General features: G+C 41.6%; 2 protein-coding genes across 4 annotated transcripts in view; one reads left to right on the top strand and one right to left on the bottom strand.

Annotated features, from left to right (window-relative positions):
• Positions 1-781: 781 nt before the first annotated feature.
• LOC123775344 (venom phosphodiesterase) lies at positions 782-18,154 on the bottom strand. Of its 3 annotated transcripts, none has more exons than XM_045770453.2 (16): positions 17,997-18,154; positions 15,543-15,676; positions 14,788-14,818; positions 13,672-13,941; positions 12,887-13,030; positions 11,773-11,889; positions 10,895-11,002; positions 8,994-9,228; positions 7,693-7,907; positions 6,817-6,999; positions 5,985-6,077; positions 5,252-5,387; positions 4,524-4,706; positions 3,989-4,196; positions 3,357-3,498; positions 782-2,666 (listed from the first exon to the last, which is right to left on the bottom strand). In XM_045770453.2, exons 2-16 carry the CDS (start codon positions 15,644-15,646, stop codon positions 2,520-2,522), a joined length of 2,316 nt encoding a protein of 771 aa, XP_045626409.2. In that variant the 5' UTR covers positions 15,647-15,676; positions 17,997-18,154; the 3' UTR covers positions 782-2,519. The 3 variants fall into 3 exon arrangements, with proteins under 3 accessions (XP_045626409.2, XP_069167902.1, XP_045626410.2); XM_069311801.1 differs by having other exon boundaries at positions 18,043-18,072; XM_045770454.2 differs by lacking the exon at positions 10,895-11,002.
• The window catches only part of LOC123775345 (uncharacterized), a 25,371-nt gene continuing 14,496 nt past the window's right edge, over positions 8,995-19,869 (top strand). Inside the window, exons 1-3 of the mRNA XM_069311571.1 lie at positions 8,995-9,094; positions 11,725-11,868; positions 12,879-13,059. Of these exons, the coding sequence (XP_069167672.1) occupies positions 8,995-9,094; positions 11,725-11,868; positions 12,879-13,059 (425 nt within the window). The remainder of the gene's footprint in view (positions 9,095-11,724; positions 11,869-12,878; positions 13,060-19,869) is intronic.

Raw genomic sequence — 19,869 nt, 5'->3', positions numbered from 1 at the left:
GGTCATCAACAATGATACATCGACCACTGTAACAAAGCTGTAATTTCTTATCGTATGAGACAACTTGACTTTCTTGTTGTGCACCAAAATCTTTGTACCGTCGACCAGAACTGCTTAGGAGTGAGTCCTCTGGGATTCCTGCTTTATGAAGATATCACCCTTGCTCTAAATTTGGAACGGTCCAACTTCCAAACCCTGAAACAGGTGAAGGCTCTGATGACTGGCAAGGTGCCAAGGCTGAGTTCACTGATATGACATCAGTCAAGCAAATGACGTCACGGCAAAATCATGGATATTTTCACCCATGCTTGACATCACAATTTCTTAAAATACAGATATAAACCAGCATTAAACTCATCGTAAACTGTAAGTATGTCAGTCATACTCATACACTTGCAGCGATGACCTCCATCGTTGCAGTTCTCTTTGATCTGAAAAAGGTTTATGATACCACAGGGAGATACAATATTATTTACCAATCACGCTCCTTTGACGTTCGTGGTAATCTCCCACTCTTCCTGTGGAAAATATCCACAGCCTCATCTTAAAAATATCCTCGTGGCGTTTCCCAAAACGGCCTGCTGCCTCCTATAGGCCCCGACGTCAACGTTCCTTTGTCATTGTGGTTGACTTCCGCCAGTAATTAACTCCCATCAGTAATTGGTCCTGGAGTCATTTAACCCTGTGCATCCTGTGGGAGCCAAATTTCAACATTGGCTATTTCTTATCTCTAGCAGATTTAAGAGAATTGAATTTTGGTGTGTTCCCAGTCATATTGAAATTGAATTGAAATAAGTTTATTGAGGTATAAATACACATAGAGATGAGGTAGCTCAAGCTATTCTCAACCCATTTAGTACAACGTGTTCATATATATATATATAGACACACACATCATAAACAATGAACATATTCCCAGCCATATTGGTATTACCTTCAAGGAACATCCGAACACTGCCGCTAAAAATGTTGTTTACACGACCTATTACTAAAAATATGTATTCCTTCTTCAAACTTCTACGCAGCCATTCATTCCTTAATCCGAGACCACTAGCAGCCCTGCTCGTGTGATGTTACAGGTAACAAACTGCACACTCTCAAAAGAAACATATTCCCTAGGCCTTCCTCCTACCACCGTAATAAGACGCTGGCAAACGGTTTTGGCTAGGTTACGTTTTAGCCATACACGCTTAACTCGTGGACATTTAATGGAACGCCGCTCTCTTCCTTATTGTGCAAACTGCATCGTCCCACTTACAGTCTTACACCTCCATATGGAATATCCTGATTTTCAGGACGATCGTATGTCTTGCTTTCCTAATGTCCGCGACAAAATTCTTGGCAAATTTGACGCCGTTGATGTCACTCGTTGTATGTGTTTTTGTTCTCATATTGACATTCTAGATGATATTTAGCACCTTTTCAATATCCAGCAACACTGATGGTGCTACATAGTTTCCCAAGCTTGGTGTCTTTTTGATATACCAAGTAATCTAGTTAATAGATCTACTGAATCTTTTATAAAGTTGTACCTTTCTTAACAATAGTTAGATTATATTTTCAATATAACAAACTTATATTTATTATACATCGTAACTACATCTGAATACTTTCACTTAATAACCAATCAGTTACTATCTGATAAGGCTTTAGTGCATTATCACTTATGTAATATCTTGACTAGGTTACAATAAGGTCAGGAGATTAACCAACTAGTGCCTATAGCTGAACTAATATAGTTCTAATTGGCATAGTTATATAATATATTAATGGGTAAATAAATCCACAGGTTGGTGAAAGCAGCTTAAACCAGCCATGAATACACTTCCTGTCACCACATGACGGAGGCTTAGCTAGCAACATGCAACTAAGGATCCTCCTAGAAGCTAAGCTCACTTTTCAGTGTCTTTAGTTTTTAATTATTTCATCCAAGCCAATATTTTGATTATTTATGTCTATCAATTTTCTTTTTCTGAATTAAAGTCAATCAATTGGACAGAGGCATATTGACCACAGGATCAACGTTTCTACGTTGGATCAACATTTCTAACATGGGATCAACGTTTCTAACATGGAATCAACGTTTCTAGTATAGAATCAATGTTTCTGATGTTAGATCAAAGTTTCTGATGTTAGATCAATGTTTCTAGCATTGGATCAACGTTTATAATATTTAATCAACGTTTCTAGCGTTGTTCCCTAACAATGTTTTATAAATACGTGGTATAGTCTTTCAGGACTTTCCACGGTCACCGGGCAACCTTCTACACTTCTGTTCTTAGTCTGAAAATTATACTATATAAGAGTTCTCTATACTCTTGCTTCCATCTTTTGTAGCTCTCTTAATAGAGCCCAGGTCAATGGAAAGCATAAGTTAATCTTTGTGACACTACAGCTTAGCTGGATGACACAGTTCATTTTCCAAGATAGGCTTCTCTCGCAGCCACAAGAGGTTCATAAATCACAAGTCCCCCAGTTTGATAACTGACACTGTGCTACGGTGTAGCTAGAGTGTAGGTTCAGTGTAGGGGCCAGAGGCGCGGGATCATCCGAAGTACAAGAGAGGTGCGGGTCTGGAAGTCGAGGTCGGGGAAGAAGGTGAGTCCCGTGACCAACTCCACGTCGTGAACCTTGGCGCTGAACTCCGCCAGGTAGTCTGCATTACTCTGCAACATTGGCGGGATGTTAGTAGTGATGGTGATGTTAGTAATGGGGGTGATGTTAATAGTAGTGGTGTATTGGTGGTGATACTAGTGTCGGTGGTGGTGATGTTAGGAGTGGTGGTGCTAGTGGTGTATTTGTGGTGATACTAGTGGTAGGGGTGGTGCTAGGGACAAGTGGGGACACTAGTCTTCTGACCATTTGTGGAGCTCATCCTCCAACTCTTTGTAAGATTTCAATATCATATTCATTTACCACTTTACCATAAATCTTAATGTCATCTGCAAATGTTATAATGTTGTTTGTAATATTCCCATCTATGTCATTGATATATATGACAAAAAGGGTTGGCCCTAAGTTGGACCCCTGTGGTGCCCCACTTAACACATTTCTCCAGTTAGATTCCTTCCCATTTAGCACGACCCTTTGTTTTCTTACTTTAACCATTGTTTTATCCATTCAGGTATTCTACCATTTATTCCATGTGCCTGTAATTTCCTTGCCAATCTTTCATGTGGTACCTTAGCAAAATCCATGTATACTACATCCATCGGAAATCCTTTGTCTGATTAGCTGGTCACTGTTTCCAAAAATGTGAGCAGGTTTGTAAGGCAGAATCTATTTTTAACAAACCCAGTGGTCAGGTCAGGGTGACCTGACCACCGGGTTGAACAGACTCGTTGACCTAGACTCACCTGGCAGTTGGAGATGAACTCCACCATTGGGATAATGAAGGCGGCAGCGTCGAGGTCACTGGGAGAGCAAAGGTCAAGTGAGGTCACCTTGGTCTTGCAACGGGTCACCACAGAGAACAGGTGGGACGGAACTTCGGGAATGCTGAGGAAGAAAAAGATTTGAACAGTTATTTAAAGCATGAATTGTTTTATGAGAGGCTTCAAGTTTTTTTTAGATAAGACAAAAGCTTCTTTATTTATATATATTTATTTATTTATTTATTTATTTATTTACTTATTTATTTATTTACTTATTTATATATGCAAGAGTTCTTGCATTCTTGTACAGCCACTAGCATATATAGCGTTTCGGGCAGGTCCTTAATCCTTTTTTTTCACTAGAATACAACCCGCCAAATCGTTTAACAACCAGGTACCCATTCACTGCAGGGTGAATAGAGGCTACAGTTAAGGATTGGCGCCTAGTCAATCCTGCCTGGGTAGGATATAAACCCAGGACAAACTGCTTGCGAAGCGCCGGGCGAGTGCTTTACCACTGCGCCACGGGAACGGAGACTATAGTCACCAACTATTGCTACAATCATCACAATAGCAGGTAATATAATTGTCGTCAGTAAAGAGGAGCCTCGTACGTGAAGTTGTGGAAGTCGTCGGGGAGGGAGTCAGCGTTGTTGTCGAAGACGGGTCCCAGCACCAGGTTGAGGGGCCCGTAGAGAGCCAGCCAGGCTGGCACCAGCTCCTGCAGCAGCGCCTCCCACCGGTATATCAGCTGCTTCGAGGCCGGCACCGCGTTGCTCACCAGGAACGGTAGACGAGGCAGCGACGCGTTCCAGGAGAAGCCTACAACATGGCAACAAAGATTTGAAAATTAAGTAGACGACATTTTGGACCATCCTGTGACTTGCTGTCTGCTTATTGTTATTGTTACAAACGTAAGTTAGACATATTTATGTATTAGTTTGTGTGGATATAAATAGGAGCTGCCTCGTGTGGGCCAATAGGCCTTTTGCAGTTTTCAGGTTAGGGAAAATCTAAATTATTCTAAGTTTTGACCGAAACACCTTGCGTAGGCTTTATTCATATGTTTAACTCCTATCCCTACAATTGTCCCTTTCTCTTATGCTCCTTGTACACACATTCTTATGAATAAAACCTATTATTATTCACCTGGAGGGAAGAGAGGGTACATGGAGATGTTGCGGGCGGCCAGGTGAGCGTATGCACCACAGGTGGGTGTGGTGGTGGTAGTGAGACGCACATCACTACACCACTGTGACGTTAAGTCCTTCAGCGGCGCCTCCTGCAGGCTGAAGCTGGACCACAAGGGCATCTTGAGGGTCTGCGAGTACCCTGGTGGGGGACGGAGAGGGCAGTTAGACATACATACGTTGGCTGCAAAGTGGTGGTTGAAACGTAAGTAAGATATTAAGATACGAGTCAGTGTGGAGGGTGGAACATACGAATGATGGGTAATGTTAGGGAGATCTGCTCATGACTTTGTATTTCAATCTTCCAATGCCCGACATAACCATTCCTGCCTGACATACAGTATATCCATTCTAAGGGCATTGAGAAGCAGAAAACCATCCTGAGGCTGTGCTTGTCCAAGCTGAGGCCGACCTTAGGGTCGCATTCGTCAATTTTAACATGCTGTGTGATTAAACAAAAACATCACGTGGTCCTGGTGGTGGAGGAGAGTGAGGGAGGCTGGGAGAGGTGAGGAGTGAGGGAGAGCTCACCTGTGACGTGGTCCTGGTGGTGGAGGAGAGTGAGGGAGGCTGGGAGAGGTGAGGAGTGAGGGAGAGCTCACCTGTGACGTGGTCCTGGTGACGTGGTCCTGGTGGTGGAGGAGAGTGAGGGAGGCTGGGAGAGGTGAGGAGTGAGGGAGAGCTCACCTGTGACGTGGTCCTGGTGGTGGAGGAGAGTGAGGGAGGCTGGGAGAGGTGAGGAGTGAGGGATGCCCCAGGGAAGGTGGAGCATCTCCGTCTTGTTCCGCTCTTCCTCGTTCAGCTTCAGGGACACTAACCACGGCTGCACAGATAAACAAAAGCATACTAAATTTCTTATTAACTTCAAATGTAGTTAATCAATCTAAAAATACACTGTTGTGTATGTTGTGAGCTTCTAGAATACATATGTATATTAAACAAAATGAAGTTTGAGGTTACGTGCAATAGTCGACTAGTTATTTTCACTAGCAAAATTGAAATCACTTGGCCGGAGGACACGTTGAAATACAAATAATTGCCAACAGAACCAATACACCTATTATATCCTAACCTAACTATAGATAAAATTTTATGTTAATAATAATTTATATCCAAGAAAATATAGTTTTTGGTTATACTACGATAAAATTGATGGGGTCAATTTGACCCAGAAATTGATTCTTTGGGGTCAATCATCGTTTGAACGAGCATAGCCTTAGGATCGGTTGCTTTGTCACCCCCTCTTCCTCCCTGTTCCCCTCCACTCCTGTACACTATTTTAGCATACTTTAAAAACTAAAGCTCCCCCCTTTCCTCCTCCAAAAAAAGGACATCTACAAGCAAGAACATTCTTCTATCTATCTTGACAAAAATCGTGTCAACCTTAGAAAACTCTTAAGCTTAAATAAAGGCGGCTCACCTCGGGAACATGGAGGTCTCCAGGGCACCCAGACATCCGCAGCCGAGGGGTTATGTCTCTTTCAGGATACACGGACGTCGGCGGCTTGTACTCCTGTGCCCACAAAAAAGCTTCGGTAATTATAGGACAGTGTCTTGCCACGTTGTGTACCAGGAAAATTAACTAGAAATTCACTACTGAACAATTTTGAAGTATCTACTTGAAAACGAAGAGCAGCATATGGTCCAAGTGCAGCCTAGTATTGAAGGCTCGCCTGTAGACCACTGTCGACATGTGGGTCAACGGAAGACTTTGGGCAAAGGATCACTTTGAATCCAAGTGGCAATTGGCCGCCTCTGGACTAGGCGCTTTCAGAGAACATCGGCTGCCTATAGACCAGAGAACACGTGGGAACCAATGACAACTTGAATACTAAGGATCAAACCTCATCTGAGTCAAAAGGCATTCTTTGAACTAGAAGTTGCCCGTGTCCTTAGGATTGCATGTGTAAAAGTGTGGTTTGGGTGTCAAGGGCTTCCCATATACCAGAGGTGGCCCTGGACATATGGAGGCACATGGGACATGAGCGGACCATAGCCCGAGTGACCTCAAGAGGCCCCAGAACTAAAGGAGACCGTAAAGCACGGGCGTTCCCTGGGCACAATGACGACTGCTGTACCAAAAATAGCCTATTGTAAAACAATTCAACTCCAATGATATTGTGCCAATAAGCATAGTACAGAAGTTGAAACGTCTAAATATAGAAGTTGTGTTCAGAGAAAAGCAGCGACCTAAAGAACAGATTTCCGCAGGTAATATATATTTTCCATAGGTACTGTAAAGGAAGACTTACAGTAGGAAGTTGTGGCGCTGGCGGAGGGTTGGCGAGGATGTGGTAGAGGGAGCCGAGGGTGCCGTTGTTGGCGGAGGGTTCGACACCCGTCAGGTAACACATGAGGTTGTACAGCTCGATGTTCTGGAAGGGTTCGACCTCCATCTTCGTCTTGAAGTCCGGCCCAGACGCCACGAACAGCGCCTGCAAGCAGGGAAGTACATGAACTGTGGCCTCCGCGATCGTCTACTGTCTTATGATAAGATAATGTACTGTATATTATGTTCGAAACAGTGATCGTGATTGGTGGCTCTATAATGAGTTCAAATACCTTCCGTGAATTAGTCACTGTAATCAGATCCTCTATAATTTGTTTAAATAAAATAGTATTATAACCTTAAGCACAATATCATTCATGGATGTTAATATGTTACTTCATATGAAACAAAGATTATCTTTCTTTTATATCTTACCCATTCACAAATTTCGTGAAAACAAAGTTGTGTATTTTGATAATCAAAATAAACTATTACAGTTTGTTGACAGAAATGACAGTCATGGGTGACATTCTCCCTGGCTCAGGCCAATATCTCTGACATCACATTTTGGAATTGTTGTGGGAAATGTATTTCTGCCACAGAGCAGTATATTTCTCTTTATTACAACTATTATTATAGTTCTTTATATTTGGGTCCTGTTAAGTGCATTTCGTGTTATTTTGAGAACATGTTATAGACTTTTAAAGACATTTAGAAAAGAGGATGGAAAAGTACTTTGAGAAAAGCAAGTCACTGGCATGGCTAAAAAAAAAAGGTGGGAAAACTAAAGGCATTTACAGCTCCTTAAATGCTTGGCAAGGGAAAAACTTGCTATTCAATAAGAACTCACGGGGCTTACATTCATTTCGTGAAAATAATTATCATAGCCGTGGTGGCCATTTTTTGTATATGGGAAGGAGATTGTTGCAACGAAGCCTGGGTCGAGGTCAAGAACTATGTCTTCAATGCGACGGTTGTTGGAGAAGTGGAACCTGGTGGGGAGGCCCTCCCTGGGGTACACCCGCATCTCCTTCCTCTGACACGACAGCTCCTTCATCATCGCCATCTTCACTTCTGTAAACACAACACACACAATGTAACCACAAACATCTCTAGGGAACATATACATTAAATGCAACAGAAAGAACAGCCATAATAAACAAATCCACAAGGGCCGTGATGAGGATTCGAACCTATGTCTGTGAGCGTCCCAAACGCTGCCTTAATACAGCCTCTAGAGTAAGAAACAGCCATAATACATTGGTGGAACATCTTTCATTAGGACAAAATGACAGTAAATATTATGTGAGGTGAACCCTCTCTGACATATGCCAACAATCATTAAGGTTATCAGTTTGTTTAAGTAACGAACTTTTGAGTTCTTGCTATTTACGTGCTAAGATAATTTGGTTTCTTATTACATGGTAGCCCTTTTTAGATAAGTGTTTCTTATTATGTGCGTGAGTTTAGTCTCTGTGATTACAACAACTTGTGGCTGCAGTTCTGGTATTCTTGTTCTTATTCTTATATATTCTTATTCTTGTAGTTCCGGCTGCAGTCTTGTGAATGGATCCACATGAATCTTACTTTATACCCAGTTTTATAATGTTTTAACTTTCTACACTCGATCACAATATTCTGGTATACTGGTCGTCTGTTATTTAAAGACTCTAACGCTCCTCTACTGTCTATAAAGAAACAGGCATTTTTACATTTGACTACTTCCTGTAATCCTGCTAATACAGCTTGGAGTTCAGCCTGCATTAAAGGGGTTCAATTCTCGACCGTCTAAGTGGTTGTGCACCATTCCTTGGAAAATATCCGTCCCATCTCAAATCCTTATCCCCATACCTTTTAAGTGCTATATAGTCGTAATATATAGTCTTAGCACTTTCTCTGAAAACTACTTCCTTCAGTGCTGTGTGTGTGCTTTGCTATCAGCAAAACAACACAGTTTATTCGAAATGCTAAAGGTAGGAAACCGCAAAATCATGTCCTTGAGCAAATCTTTGGAGCAGGATGAGGATGGACGCAGCCGTTTAGGGTAACCGCAGACGCGCGTCTCAGCCCGATCCGTGTCCTGCTTCAAGATTTGCTCGCAGATCACGTTATTGTGATATCATTATGCATCCTGTTCCTATTTTCAAGGATAAAACTCACCATGACTGTCATTCAAGGGTCTTATCCTGCTGAAGGCGCCAGTGAAGACAGTGGCGGTGCTGGCTATATCGGGGACGTAGTCAGCGAGCTTGATGACGCTGGTGATCCAGTCTGAGGCAGCCGTCCCGTGGTCTGAGAGCACCACCACATTGACGCAGGACCTCAGTCCACGGATATCCAGTCCATTCAGCAGCCGCTCCAACATCTGGTCTAAGATCACAAGTTTGTCGTTTACCTGTTGAAGAAATATCCACATAACCAAATAGTTTACACTACACTCAACTTCTTAAACTCTGTAGTACAAAATGCACTTGACCATTGTTTTTATGTTTCAGCATGCAAATACTGGTTCGGTAACAGGGTTGTTGATTTGTGGAACACCAATTACCGCGTAGCGAGGTGGAGGTGGGGTCCCTCGATTGTTTCAAACGTGGGTTGGACATGTATAGAAGTGGGATTGGGTGGTTATAAATAGGAGCTGCCTCGTATGGGCCAATAGGCCTTCTGCAGTTATTTTTGTTCTTATGTTCTTATGTATATAAGACGTTGCCCAAAACAAGACGTCGGAGGGGCACATCTCCTGTGCCAGGTAAGTACGACGGGCTCACCATAGCCCGTGCTGCTTGGAACTTTTTCTTCAGAGTAGCTGAATCTAAAACAACAACAAGCAGTCAGGAGACTGGAGCAGTTACAGTCCAGCTCCTGTGCCTGGTAACCAGGTAAGTCCACTGCGGGCTCACTCTAGTTCACTAAGTAACCGTGCTACTTGCAACATTTTGTTCCGAGTAGCAGAATCTAAAACAGCAAAACGACTGCGGTCAGGAAGAGTCAGAGGGAGAGTGTGGTCTGTGTCTCAGACCAGACAAGAGTCTGGGGTGTAGTGTTGGGCATCACAGGGAGGAGGAAGATTGACGATTGATGATTGATGAAGATTAAGCTACCCAAATGGTGGCACGGGCATGAATGGTCCTCCGTAAGTGGTGGTCCTCTGGGGCCATTACCAGTATCAATAGCCGATACTGGAGACCTGTGGAGGTGCGACTGCACCCTGCGTGACGGGAGATGTCTTCCCCGTGGAAGACTGACAATCTGGTGTCTACAAGAAAGCTTCACTACTGCTGAATCTTGAGTGAGTATTGGTTCCTCACGTTCTAACATCACAAGTGTTGATCACTATTGCCTTGATAGGGAAGATAGATTAGGAGTTTTATATTGTACTAATTATATAAATATATAATACTAAACTGTCCATCTGGTGTATGCATTCGTACCTGTTATTCATTCGTTGGGAGTTGCCAGACCCAAGTATGATGTTGCCAGATGCCCAAGTATCCTGGGGCATCTCCCTCAGTTTTGGTTACCATTGTGCACATGATACATTATCTTCCTCCCGCCCGTAATTATCAAAGGTATTTTAGAATTACTTGGATGCCAGTGAATAGTGGTAGTCGACTGTTCTCCCCCCCCCCTGTGTCAGTGTAGATATGATAGGTCACAGTAGGTGACTTTCCGGGTAAGGTGCCCACCTCCTCCTAGAGTAATAAACACCTTTAACTCTCCCGTGACCGGTATCTTTCACCGTCGGTCACCGTAAAGTACTGAGTTTCGTCAAAGGTGAAGGTGGTAGCAACATTAAGTAGTTTAATTTTAAGTTATAATTCATAACTACTCGCTTAGTAGTGGTATTAGTGGTGATAGTCAGGTGGGTTGTGTTATAAATGATGAAATACCTAAAGTAAAGTGTTATAAATAAACGTAAGAAAAGTAAAGTGTTATACGTATAGTACAGATGAGGCTTCCCTCACTCGAGCAACGCCGGGTGCCAAAGCTAATATATTTACATAATATAAGTGTGTGTGTGTGTGTCCCATGTAAAACACTAACCTGAGAGCAGTTATTACCTCCTTAGAGTCTGGTCCAAAGTGATGAGCCACTTTGTCTGGCATATTGTAGTAGAGGGAGATCCAGGCTGGTCTCTCTTCCACCGGCAACGACACCCACTCCAGCACCTGAACCAACACAATGATCATCTTTTAATGCTCAAGTCTAGTTACAGACCAGACAACTCTACTTCCACACAGAAATACACTGGGTCTAACATTATCACAAAAGGCACCGGCGAAAGTAGAATACTCAGTGCACCTATATTCAACATCTTTTCGGAAAAACTTGTTATGATCAGGCTACACAAACCTCGTCACCTATGCCAGTAACTTAGACCTAATTGCAAATTAAGATATCATCTTCAAGAAGCCCAGCCAGCCTTCAACGGAACACCACATAATTGTTTTGAAATAGGACTTAAAATATCCTCTGGAAAGTCAAAGACCCTCTAATAACAAGATACGACATGCAAATACACCTTACCATTTCAAATGTAGAATTGGATTGGGAACCAGACTACAAATATCAAGGAGTGCGGATTGACAAGAGATGCTTTGATAAGCAAATGCAATCAGTAACCTATAATGGCAGCTGTGTTCAAATACAAGGAAACAAATCTAGAACCACTTGGAACTAGAATACGAACTCAAAGAGCACTCAAGCAGTCGAAATATAAAAAAGACGAAACTAATGTAGATTCTAAAGAGACTTGCAGGAATGCCAAGCATAATTATATTAAAGACCATATAATATTTACAATTTTAAATGACATTGTTTGACAATCGTGCTGATGGTGTTTTGTGGTAATATTGACTGCCAGAATTAACGTTTGAATTATTTCTTAAAGGTGACATACTTAGTGACAAGGAAGGAAGCAGTAATAGGAGTAGAGTACCTGGTCCACGCGGTCAGGATAGGGAACATCCTTGTCGTAGGGGAACCAGTAAGTCGGGTGTTGACCTCCGATATCCACGTCTGAACCTGGCCAGAAGTACGTCGCACTTATCTTCCCCTGGTAATAGATAAATAGATGTTTAAAATATGTATGAGAAAGTAAAAGTATATATTATTATATATACAGAAAGAAATTTGTACGCAAATAAGAATCATTTATTAATATGGGCGTAAAATAATTATTTGTTTTCACCAAGTTTCATGTGTTCATAAGTATAGTTTATAATAATTTATTTTACCGTGGACAGGCAGCTTGTTCATTCTTCCCTTTGTCTTAAAATATTAATATGTGTAGTAAAAGTGTTGTATCTGTCGTACCTGGCGGGAGTTATTGTTGTACCGGATGGATGCTCGCTTGACTGTTATTGTTTTGGTGACTGGCAGATCAGCTGTGACTCACGTGTGAACAGGTTGGTGTAATGTACTCTCTTATTTTCTGTTTGTTTTAGCTTTAGTTGATATGCAGTTTGCTTATCATTATAGTAAATAGAAAGTGCTTAAACTGTATATATGTGCATTATTGGATATATGGCTTGGTATTATTGCAAGATGTAACTGTACTGTAATAATGTGCTCAATAAAGCCACAAGTCTGGTAAAGCGTTTGATTACCTCCATATGTGACAAGATACTAGATCAAAAAGGTTAGGCCAAAATACAAATAAATAATCGATACCAGTGCATGCTATATTATAATTAATTTTAATCTTACCACTAGGTACTGAGATTTAATTATTCAGCAGGTAAATGAAGGCACCACCATTTCTTGCTGAGGCTTCCTCAAAGAAGTAAAGCTAACTAGGGAGTACACAGTCTCCCAAGTTATCCCAGGATAACATACTACTACTACTACAGACTAGGGGGTAGAAATAGCCTAAGCTACTCTATCGCTTTGAGATGTATTTTCTTGTATCAATTAACATATTTGAACTACTACAGACTCAGCCAATAGCAGCGAAGGAGCTTTAGTTGCCTAGTTTATTTTTATTTACTAATTTTATATCTTAGATCTGTGTATATATTGAGGAAGGCTGAATAAATTCCACAGGGACTAACCTGCCTGGTAAGGGTATTCCAGATGGGTTCACCGCCCCACCACCTCCCTTGAAAGGATTCGGTGTTGCCAGTGGAGAAGGTGGCGTTAAAGACCGGGTCAGCGAAGTCGTTGTCCAAGATGCCGTGCGACTCTGGGTAGAGACCCTGGAGAACCAGACAAGTTACTTAGCTAGGTAAGAAAATACTCATGAGTTATGCGTAGGCTAACAACACATGGAGAATACCTATTTAAAAGTTTAAAATACTTGAACTTGGAGTAGAATAACAGAGTATAATGGAAAATGTACTTGAAACAAGTGGGCAATATACGTGTTACAGTTACATTTACCATCCTGGAACTGTATGTGAAATGTTAAACATTCGCTGAAAATTCACCGGAGCATGGTCTTGAAAGCAAGCGTGATGCTTTCAGACATATTTTATACCCCAAACCTACTCTTCTCCCACTATATGCTCTGATCGCTTTCTCTAGCACACTCCACCAATCCCTAATTACTATGAACTTCCAAAGACTTGATTATAACATGCTTGTATCTAAAACCAGGCACAGGTAGACCTATAACAGAATTATTAATGTTCATTAATAATTCAGAATAAGCAGCCTGAAAACAATACGCATAAAATTAATTATAACTTTATATAACTGAGAGTGGGTGATATATATGTCCTCGAATGTGAGAACACCAAAAAATTACAAATTCTTCATCTATAAGATTCATTACCTAAAATATAATATGTATGAGAGTCATTTAAGTAAGTTAATATATAAAAAATAAACCACAGACCGTGACGATGGTGTAGTGGTTGGGGAAGGTCTTGGACGGATAGGAAGGCTTCATGTATGGGGCTCGAACCCCGCGCGCCCCTAGCGACACCAGTGTAGGGGTGAGGCCTCGGCTGATGTAGTCAGAATGGAAACCATCCAAAGATACCAGGATGAGCGGGTGAGTAGAATAGTCTGCAGGACACTCGTCTAGTACCCCTGCTGCTATCCTCGCAGCTGCCGCCGCTGCTACCACCATCACCACTGTTGCCGTCGCCACCGTCACCCCAACCTGGTGAAGGGCGAGTCCTTCAGAGAGAGTCTTTAGTGGACTGAAGAGACCACTTTAGAGTGGAGAGACCACTTACCGCGAGACTAGTGATGAGTGAGGATATTGTAAATGGCTTTTAGTGATATTACAGTGAAAGGGTGATAGGCTATAATGCTTATCATGCAGGGTTTGCATGTTTTGTATTATTGAGGTACTCTAAATGGCATGATAAATAAGTGGAGGAGAACATTAAAAACCTAATCTAATCTGTCCTCGACCAAAATAAGCCTTCCTAGCCCTAATATACATAATCTTAAACCTAATTTAGTACATATATGAGCTACACTAGGTCTAGGAAAGTTTAAGTTTGGTTGTTTTCTCTTATACATTTGCAAAATAAATAATACAAAATGTGAACTTTACTGGGTGAAGCATTATTGTACATTCGACCAATAGTTGCAATATATACTTTAATTTTTGGATGACAGATTGATAAGCTTAGTATGAAGATTTCACTGTGTTAATGAATTATTATGTATAAAAAGGACTATACAAATAATTGGAATGCATAATCGACTATTAAAAAATTAAGAGATGTACGGATTTATGGATATTAGGCAAGGCTATTTTAGGAAAATGCACTGCAAGACTAAGATGACACTAGGCCTGTAGACTCTCAAACCTGAACCAGACGTCATAGTGACGTAGTAAATCGACAGTAGTAAGCGACATAGTAACATTTTAGCTAATTCTGGTTAGGGGTAGGATAGATTGGGTTACATTTACTTAAAAATGGAGATGAGATTAAATGGTTACACTTTGCTCAGGTCTTAGATCCTACCGACCATTGCTGGCTGCCATACTCACCAACGGTACAAGTATCCACCAACTCGCCATCCTGGAATTAAGAACAGTAAACAGAGATGAGAACCCAAGAGTATTCAGTAGAATTATGTGGTATGTTTCTAACTTAGGAACGAATCATTTTTGTTGTCTGGGGCAGGAAGTCTGCGACATATACTTTAGGCTTGTATGCAAGGTCCCTCAAGATGGAACCCCCCCCCCCCCAACTGCTGCCAAATTTCCAGTATTTTCTGCTAGGTGAACAGAGACATTAGATGAAAGGAACTGTGCCTATCCATTTCTGTATCGCCCAGGAATCCAACCCGGGATCCCCAATTGTGATTTGAAAACTGCATATGTTGAATTAATTTGTTGTTCAAATTTGCAACAATCGGTTATACGATTTTCAACTCGAATATATTCATAGATAAATGTACAGTGTTAAGGAGTCAAAACTAATCCTGACCTATGTTCACGACTAAAGCAGACTTGCTGGTTGATCACTGGGCTATTGTGGTGGCCTTAATAACCCTCCGTGCAGAGGTTGATAGGCCTACGCCCAACACCAAATTGTAAGATCTTTTATCTTTCTAGTGTACATAAATACATGACTGCAAAGTCTCACAGCAACAAAAATTAATTAATGCTGTTCGGCACAATTTTGTATAACAGTTACTTGTACTAAGATATCCTTTCCTGTACACGTGCATTGACGAATTGTGAAAGTTTGACCCCTGGTGTGTAGACACGTACTACCCATTAATATCTGCAAAACTTACTGTATAATCCTGCACAGACGAGGAATCGTCCTTCTGGAGAACAGCTTAACTGGAACAGCCATAACTATGACACAGTCGCACCTTCTCCAGCGTGTACTTTTCATCAGTTGAGCAACAAGTCTCGCTTAACGATCCTGCAGACAAACATATTTAAAATGTGTGTGTGGTGTATTACAAGATTAAAGGAAAGATGTCATGCTCAATTCTGAAGCTAGTATAGCTTCAGAATTGAGCTAGATATCTTTAACTCCTTTTTATTTATTAATACATGAGGTACATCTGCACTTGTGCAGCTACCCCTAGACTATATGAAGTACTAGACTATGTACAGTGTGTCAAAAAAGCTAACTAGGTGATGCTAAAAAATCCCCATCACACAGGATGGTTAGTCATACAGAGGCATGTGATAGGCAGTCTGCACTGGCGGACTCTGGATTCATTTTGAGGATATCATCAACACAAGAGTGAATAAGGTAGCAGTGGTAATAAAAGTCCCCATCTCGCAGGATGGTTAGTCATACAGGATGATTTCGGGGCTTAGCGTCCCCGCGGCCCGGTCCTCGACCAGGCCTCCTTTTTGTTACACCCCCTCAAGCAGCCTGTAGCAGCTGTCTAACTCCCAGGTACTTATTTACTGCCAGGTAACAAGGGCATCAGAGTGAAAGAAATATTTTGCCTCATTGTCTCTGCCTCTACCGGGGATCGAACCCGGAACCTACGAATCCGAAGCGCTTTCCACCCAGCTGTCGGGCACACTACTGCGTGTGTCAGTAGTTAGTGATAAATGGACCTTTTTAGTTCTTTTACGGACTTTTTTTAGTAAGTAGGATTAACGGACTTTATTGGTTATTTTTGTGGATTTGTTTAGTAAGTAGGATAGCATCTGAGAAAATGAAAATTGTGTCATCAGCAAATTGAATTGGTTTCAGTGTTGAATTGCATTCGGTAGGTCATTGATGTAAAGGAGAAAGGGTTCCAACCCTTTCCAAAAAAGGTTCTAAAAAGGAGAATAGGTTCCTATCTCCACCGTGGGCCAGGTTGAGGTTATTGTGTTTAACTGTGCCAAAAGCCTCACTCAAGTCAAGAAACAGGTCTATGGCTACTCATTTTGTTTAAGACAAACATATTAATTAAAGCATCGTTGGTGTTTTTTTGTGGTCTGAAACCATATTGGCTTATGTACATATATTATGTTTAGCTAGGTAGAAATAAAGCTGTTTGTACATTGACCTTTCAAATATTTTGGAGCAGATGAGCAGGATTGATATTAGTTTAAAAAAATTATTACAGTGAAGTCACTACTTCTGTGTCCAAGGATTATCTTGTTTCCGCCCCATATCCTCTTATATACACATCTTTGCCTACAGTTATTGGGCACAATTATTCGATGACTAAGCATGTTGACTGGTACCAGCTGTTGACACAAGTATCTCAAACAGTGAATGACATGATAATAAATAGCAGCTTCACAAATAAAAGTTTCCCAAGGTTCTGTATTCCTGTACTCTCACTCGTGAGGAGATCCAGAATAGCTAGGGTGAAGAAAGAGGTTCTCAAAGTTAAAGGATTGAAGTGTGTCTTAAGAGAAATTAAGTTCCAATTCTCGCCTAATAATTAATTAAACACAATCTTGGGCCCTTACTGTCCAAATTGCATTGTCCGGCTAACTGTTGATTTTAATGATTATTATCTTGTTTTCCGAATGTTCCTTTTAGTCGTATGTCGCTCCATAACATTATCAGTAAATCTGATAATTTCGACATCGCTCGTCTTACAAGTTCCTGCCTTAGTAAGAGCAAAAACCATCCTGTTGATATCTTGGAATTTTGTAGTTTCTGTGAGTGCCAAATAGCCGTCAACACTTTACTCTTTCTTTTGATAATTACTTACTTTCACTTAATTATCCTATCCACTTTGGTTGGTACGCCTTCGGCATTGCTTTTTGCAAGGTTGGTGTTCAATCACTTATGGTCGAAGTGGTTGAACATCTTCACTTCACTTTCCTATCATGTCCTTAGTTACCTTCCAAATATTATATAGTCCTACCAGCTTTTTCTTTCTCCGCAGTCTCGATAATTTCTGAAGCGAGACCATAGAGCCACTATCTGGCTTCATGGAGGCCGGCGTTCAATCCCCGACCGTCCAAGTAGTTGGGCACCATTCCTTCCCCCGTCCCACCCCAAATCCTTATTCCGACCCCTTCCAAGTGTTATATAGTAATAATGGCTTGGCGCTTTCTCCTGGTAGTCCCCGTTCCCCCATTCCTGTTAATTACTTTGCATTCTGCACCAAATAATACTAAAGCTGGTGCATCCCCACTTAGAGATTAACACGGAATTCCTAGTCAAAATGAGGATGGCAGAGAATTTCGACATTAAAAGTGGAGTGATATGGCATGAGAACTTTAAATTAAATTTCAAAATTCACGATGTTAATCGCTATATCATTTCTTACCGATGCACACGTTTAAGGATGAAATATTCTACAAGAAATCTCTCACTTGAGGGCGTATGAGGACCAGTAATTCCACAAGTGTCAAAAATCTGCCAACTTCAGCAGACGCACTTGCCTATATACGAGGCTTGCGGTCCCATCACCGGCACGTGAAGATTACGCTACTGAGGACATACTGATAAAGGTCTTACACACCAGATGTTACGTCGTCCAGACTACGCTCAGAGCAAGGTAAGGACAGAGGGCAAGACCAGTATCACTCGAAAGAGATAGAACAGGATAGGATCAAGAATAGAAGAACAGAGTGAAAAATGGTTCTCAATCACTTAGACCGTCTTGACTCAAACGCTGACCAGGCAAGAAGCAATACCGTCGTTGTTCCTATCAAAGTGGATGCAGTGAGACCAAAAGAAACACAACTCCCATGGTATCTGAGTGTGTGATAACAATTGTAGTATTTCGAAGGTGACACCTATTCTTCGATATTGTGAGCTTGCATTACAAATATATTATCCATATAATTTTGTCTGTTTTATTTGGATAAATTTACGTCTTACTTTGTACATAGTTCATTATAATTTTCGATTACATTTTTTAACCTCTACAGTTTATATTCCTCCCATACTCATTTTTATGTTGATTAACCCATACGATTATAAACTTAAGGAACCGCCTACCCGCGAAACTGTAAATGCCTAGACATTACTTCAGTTTAAAATCCAAATAGAAAATAATCCTCAGGAGCTATCGGGCGATCTTTGACAAGCTGCCGGATTCCTGTCCCCGTCGAGGTCCCTAAGGAGACAGTGGCCCTTGACAAGCCTGCTGCTGGTCAGACAAGCCTGCTGCTGGGCAGAAAAGCCTGCTGCTGGTCAGACAAGCCTGCTGCTGGTCAGACAAGCCTGCTGCTGGTCAGACAAGCCTGCTGCTGGGCAAACAAGCCTGCTGCTGGGCAAACAAGCCTGCTGCTGGTCAGAAAAGCCTGCTGCTGGTCAGACAAGCCTGCTGCTGGTCAAACAAGCCTGCTGCTGGTCAGACAAGCCTGCTGCTGGGCAAACAAGCCTGCTGCTGGGCAGAAAAGCCTACTGCTGATCGGACAAGCCCGCTGCTGGAAAACAAACTAGTGATCTTGTGTTCCATAGGTAACCAAAAGATATTTTCAACAGACCATGATATATACCCTACAGGGAATACCTCATTAGTGAGTGGCATGACCAACGGTAGACTCCTCAGGGGAAACATTGTTTACTAACCACGCGACCATGAGGTATGCTCTAGAAAGGAATTCCTCATTTGTGAGTCACATGAGAAAATCTTGTTATCTCCTTCTGGTCATGTTTTCGCCTTAAAGAACAAGTTCCCAGCCTTGCAGCAGCCGACAATGGACTGACTTGTAAAATCGTGACTAAGTACCTCACCGCTCCTTTAGTACTGAGTTTGTCCGGTTATTTTTTCCTTGTTAATTAGAAACTTGGATGCTATTTTGGCTAGGATATCTCTCTCTCTCGTTATGGGAGAGGCTAAAGGTCCTAATATACCAAAGATAGAAGAAAAGAGGCGATATGATCACTACATACAAAATGGTAACAGGAATCGACAAAATTGACAGAAGAATGTTTAAAACTTGTATCTCAAAGAACAAGAGCTCACAGACCTCTTGTTCTTTGAGATACAGGCTACTCTTAACCGAAGGAAACGAAGCTGCCGAAAAAAAATGTTAGAAGGTTCTTTTATTGCAGCATGGTAGCCGTTAGGAACAAGTGAGAAGGCGGTGGAGGCCAACACCGGCAGTAGTTTTAAAGCGCCATGATAGGAGCCTGGGAATCCTGACACCGCGAGCGTAGCTTTCATACTGTAACTACAGTTAGGTAAT

Source organism: Procambarus clarkii, chromosome 70 (genome assembly GCF_040958095.1).
Source record: "Procambarus clarkii isolate CNS0578487 chromosome 70, FALCON_Pclarkii_2.0, whole genome shotgun sequence".
Classification (NCBI taxonomy): Eukaryota; Metazoa; Arthropoda; class Malacostraca; order Decapoda; family Cambaridae; genus Procambarus; species Procambarus clarkii.
Note: the sequence above shows the minus strand (reverse complement) of the source record. Positions and strands in the feature narration are given on the sequence as shown.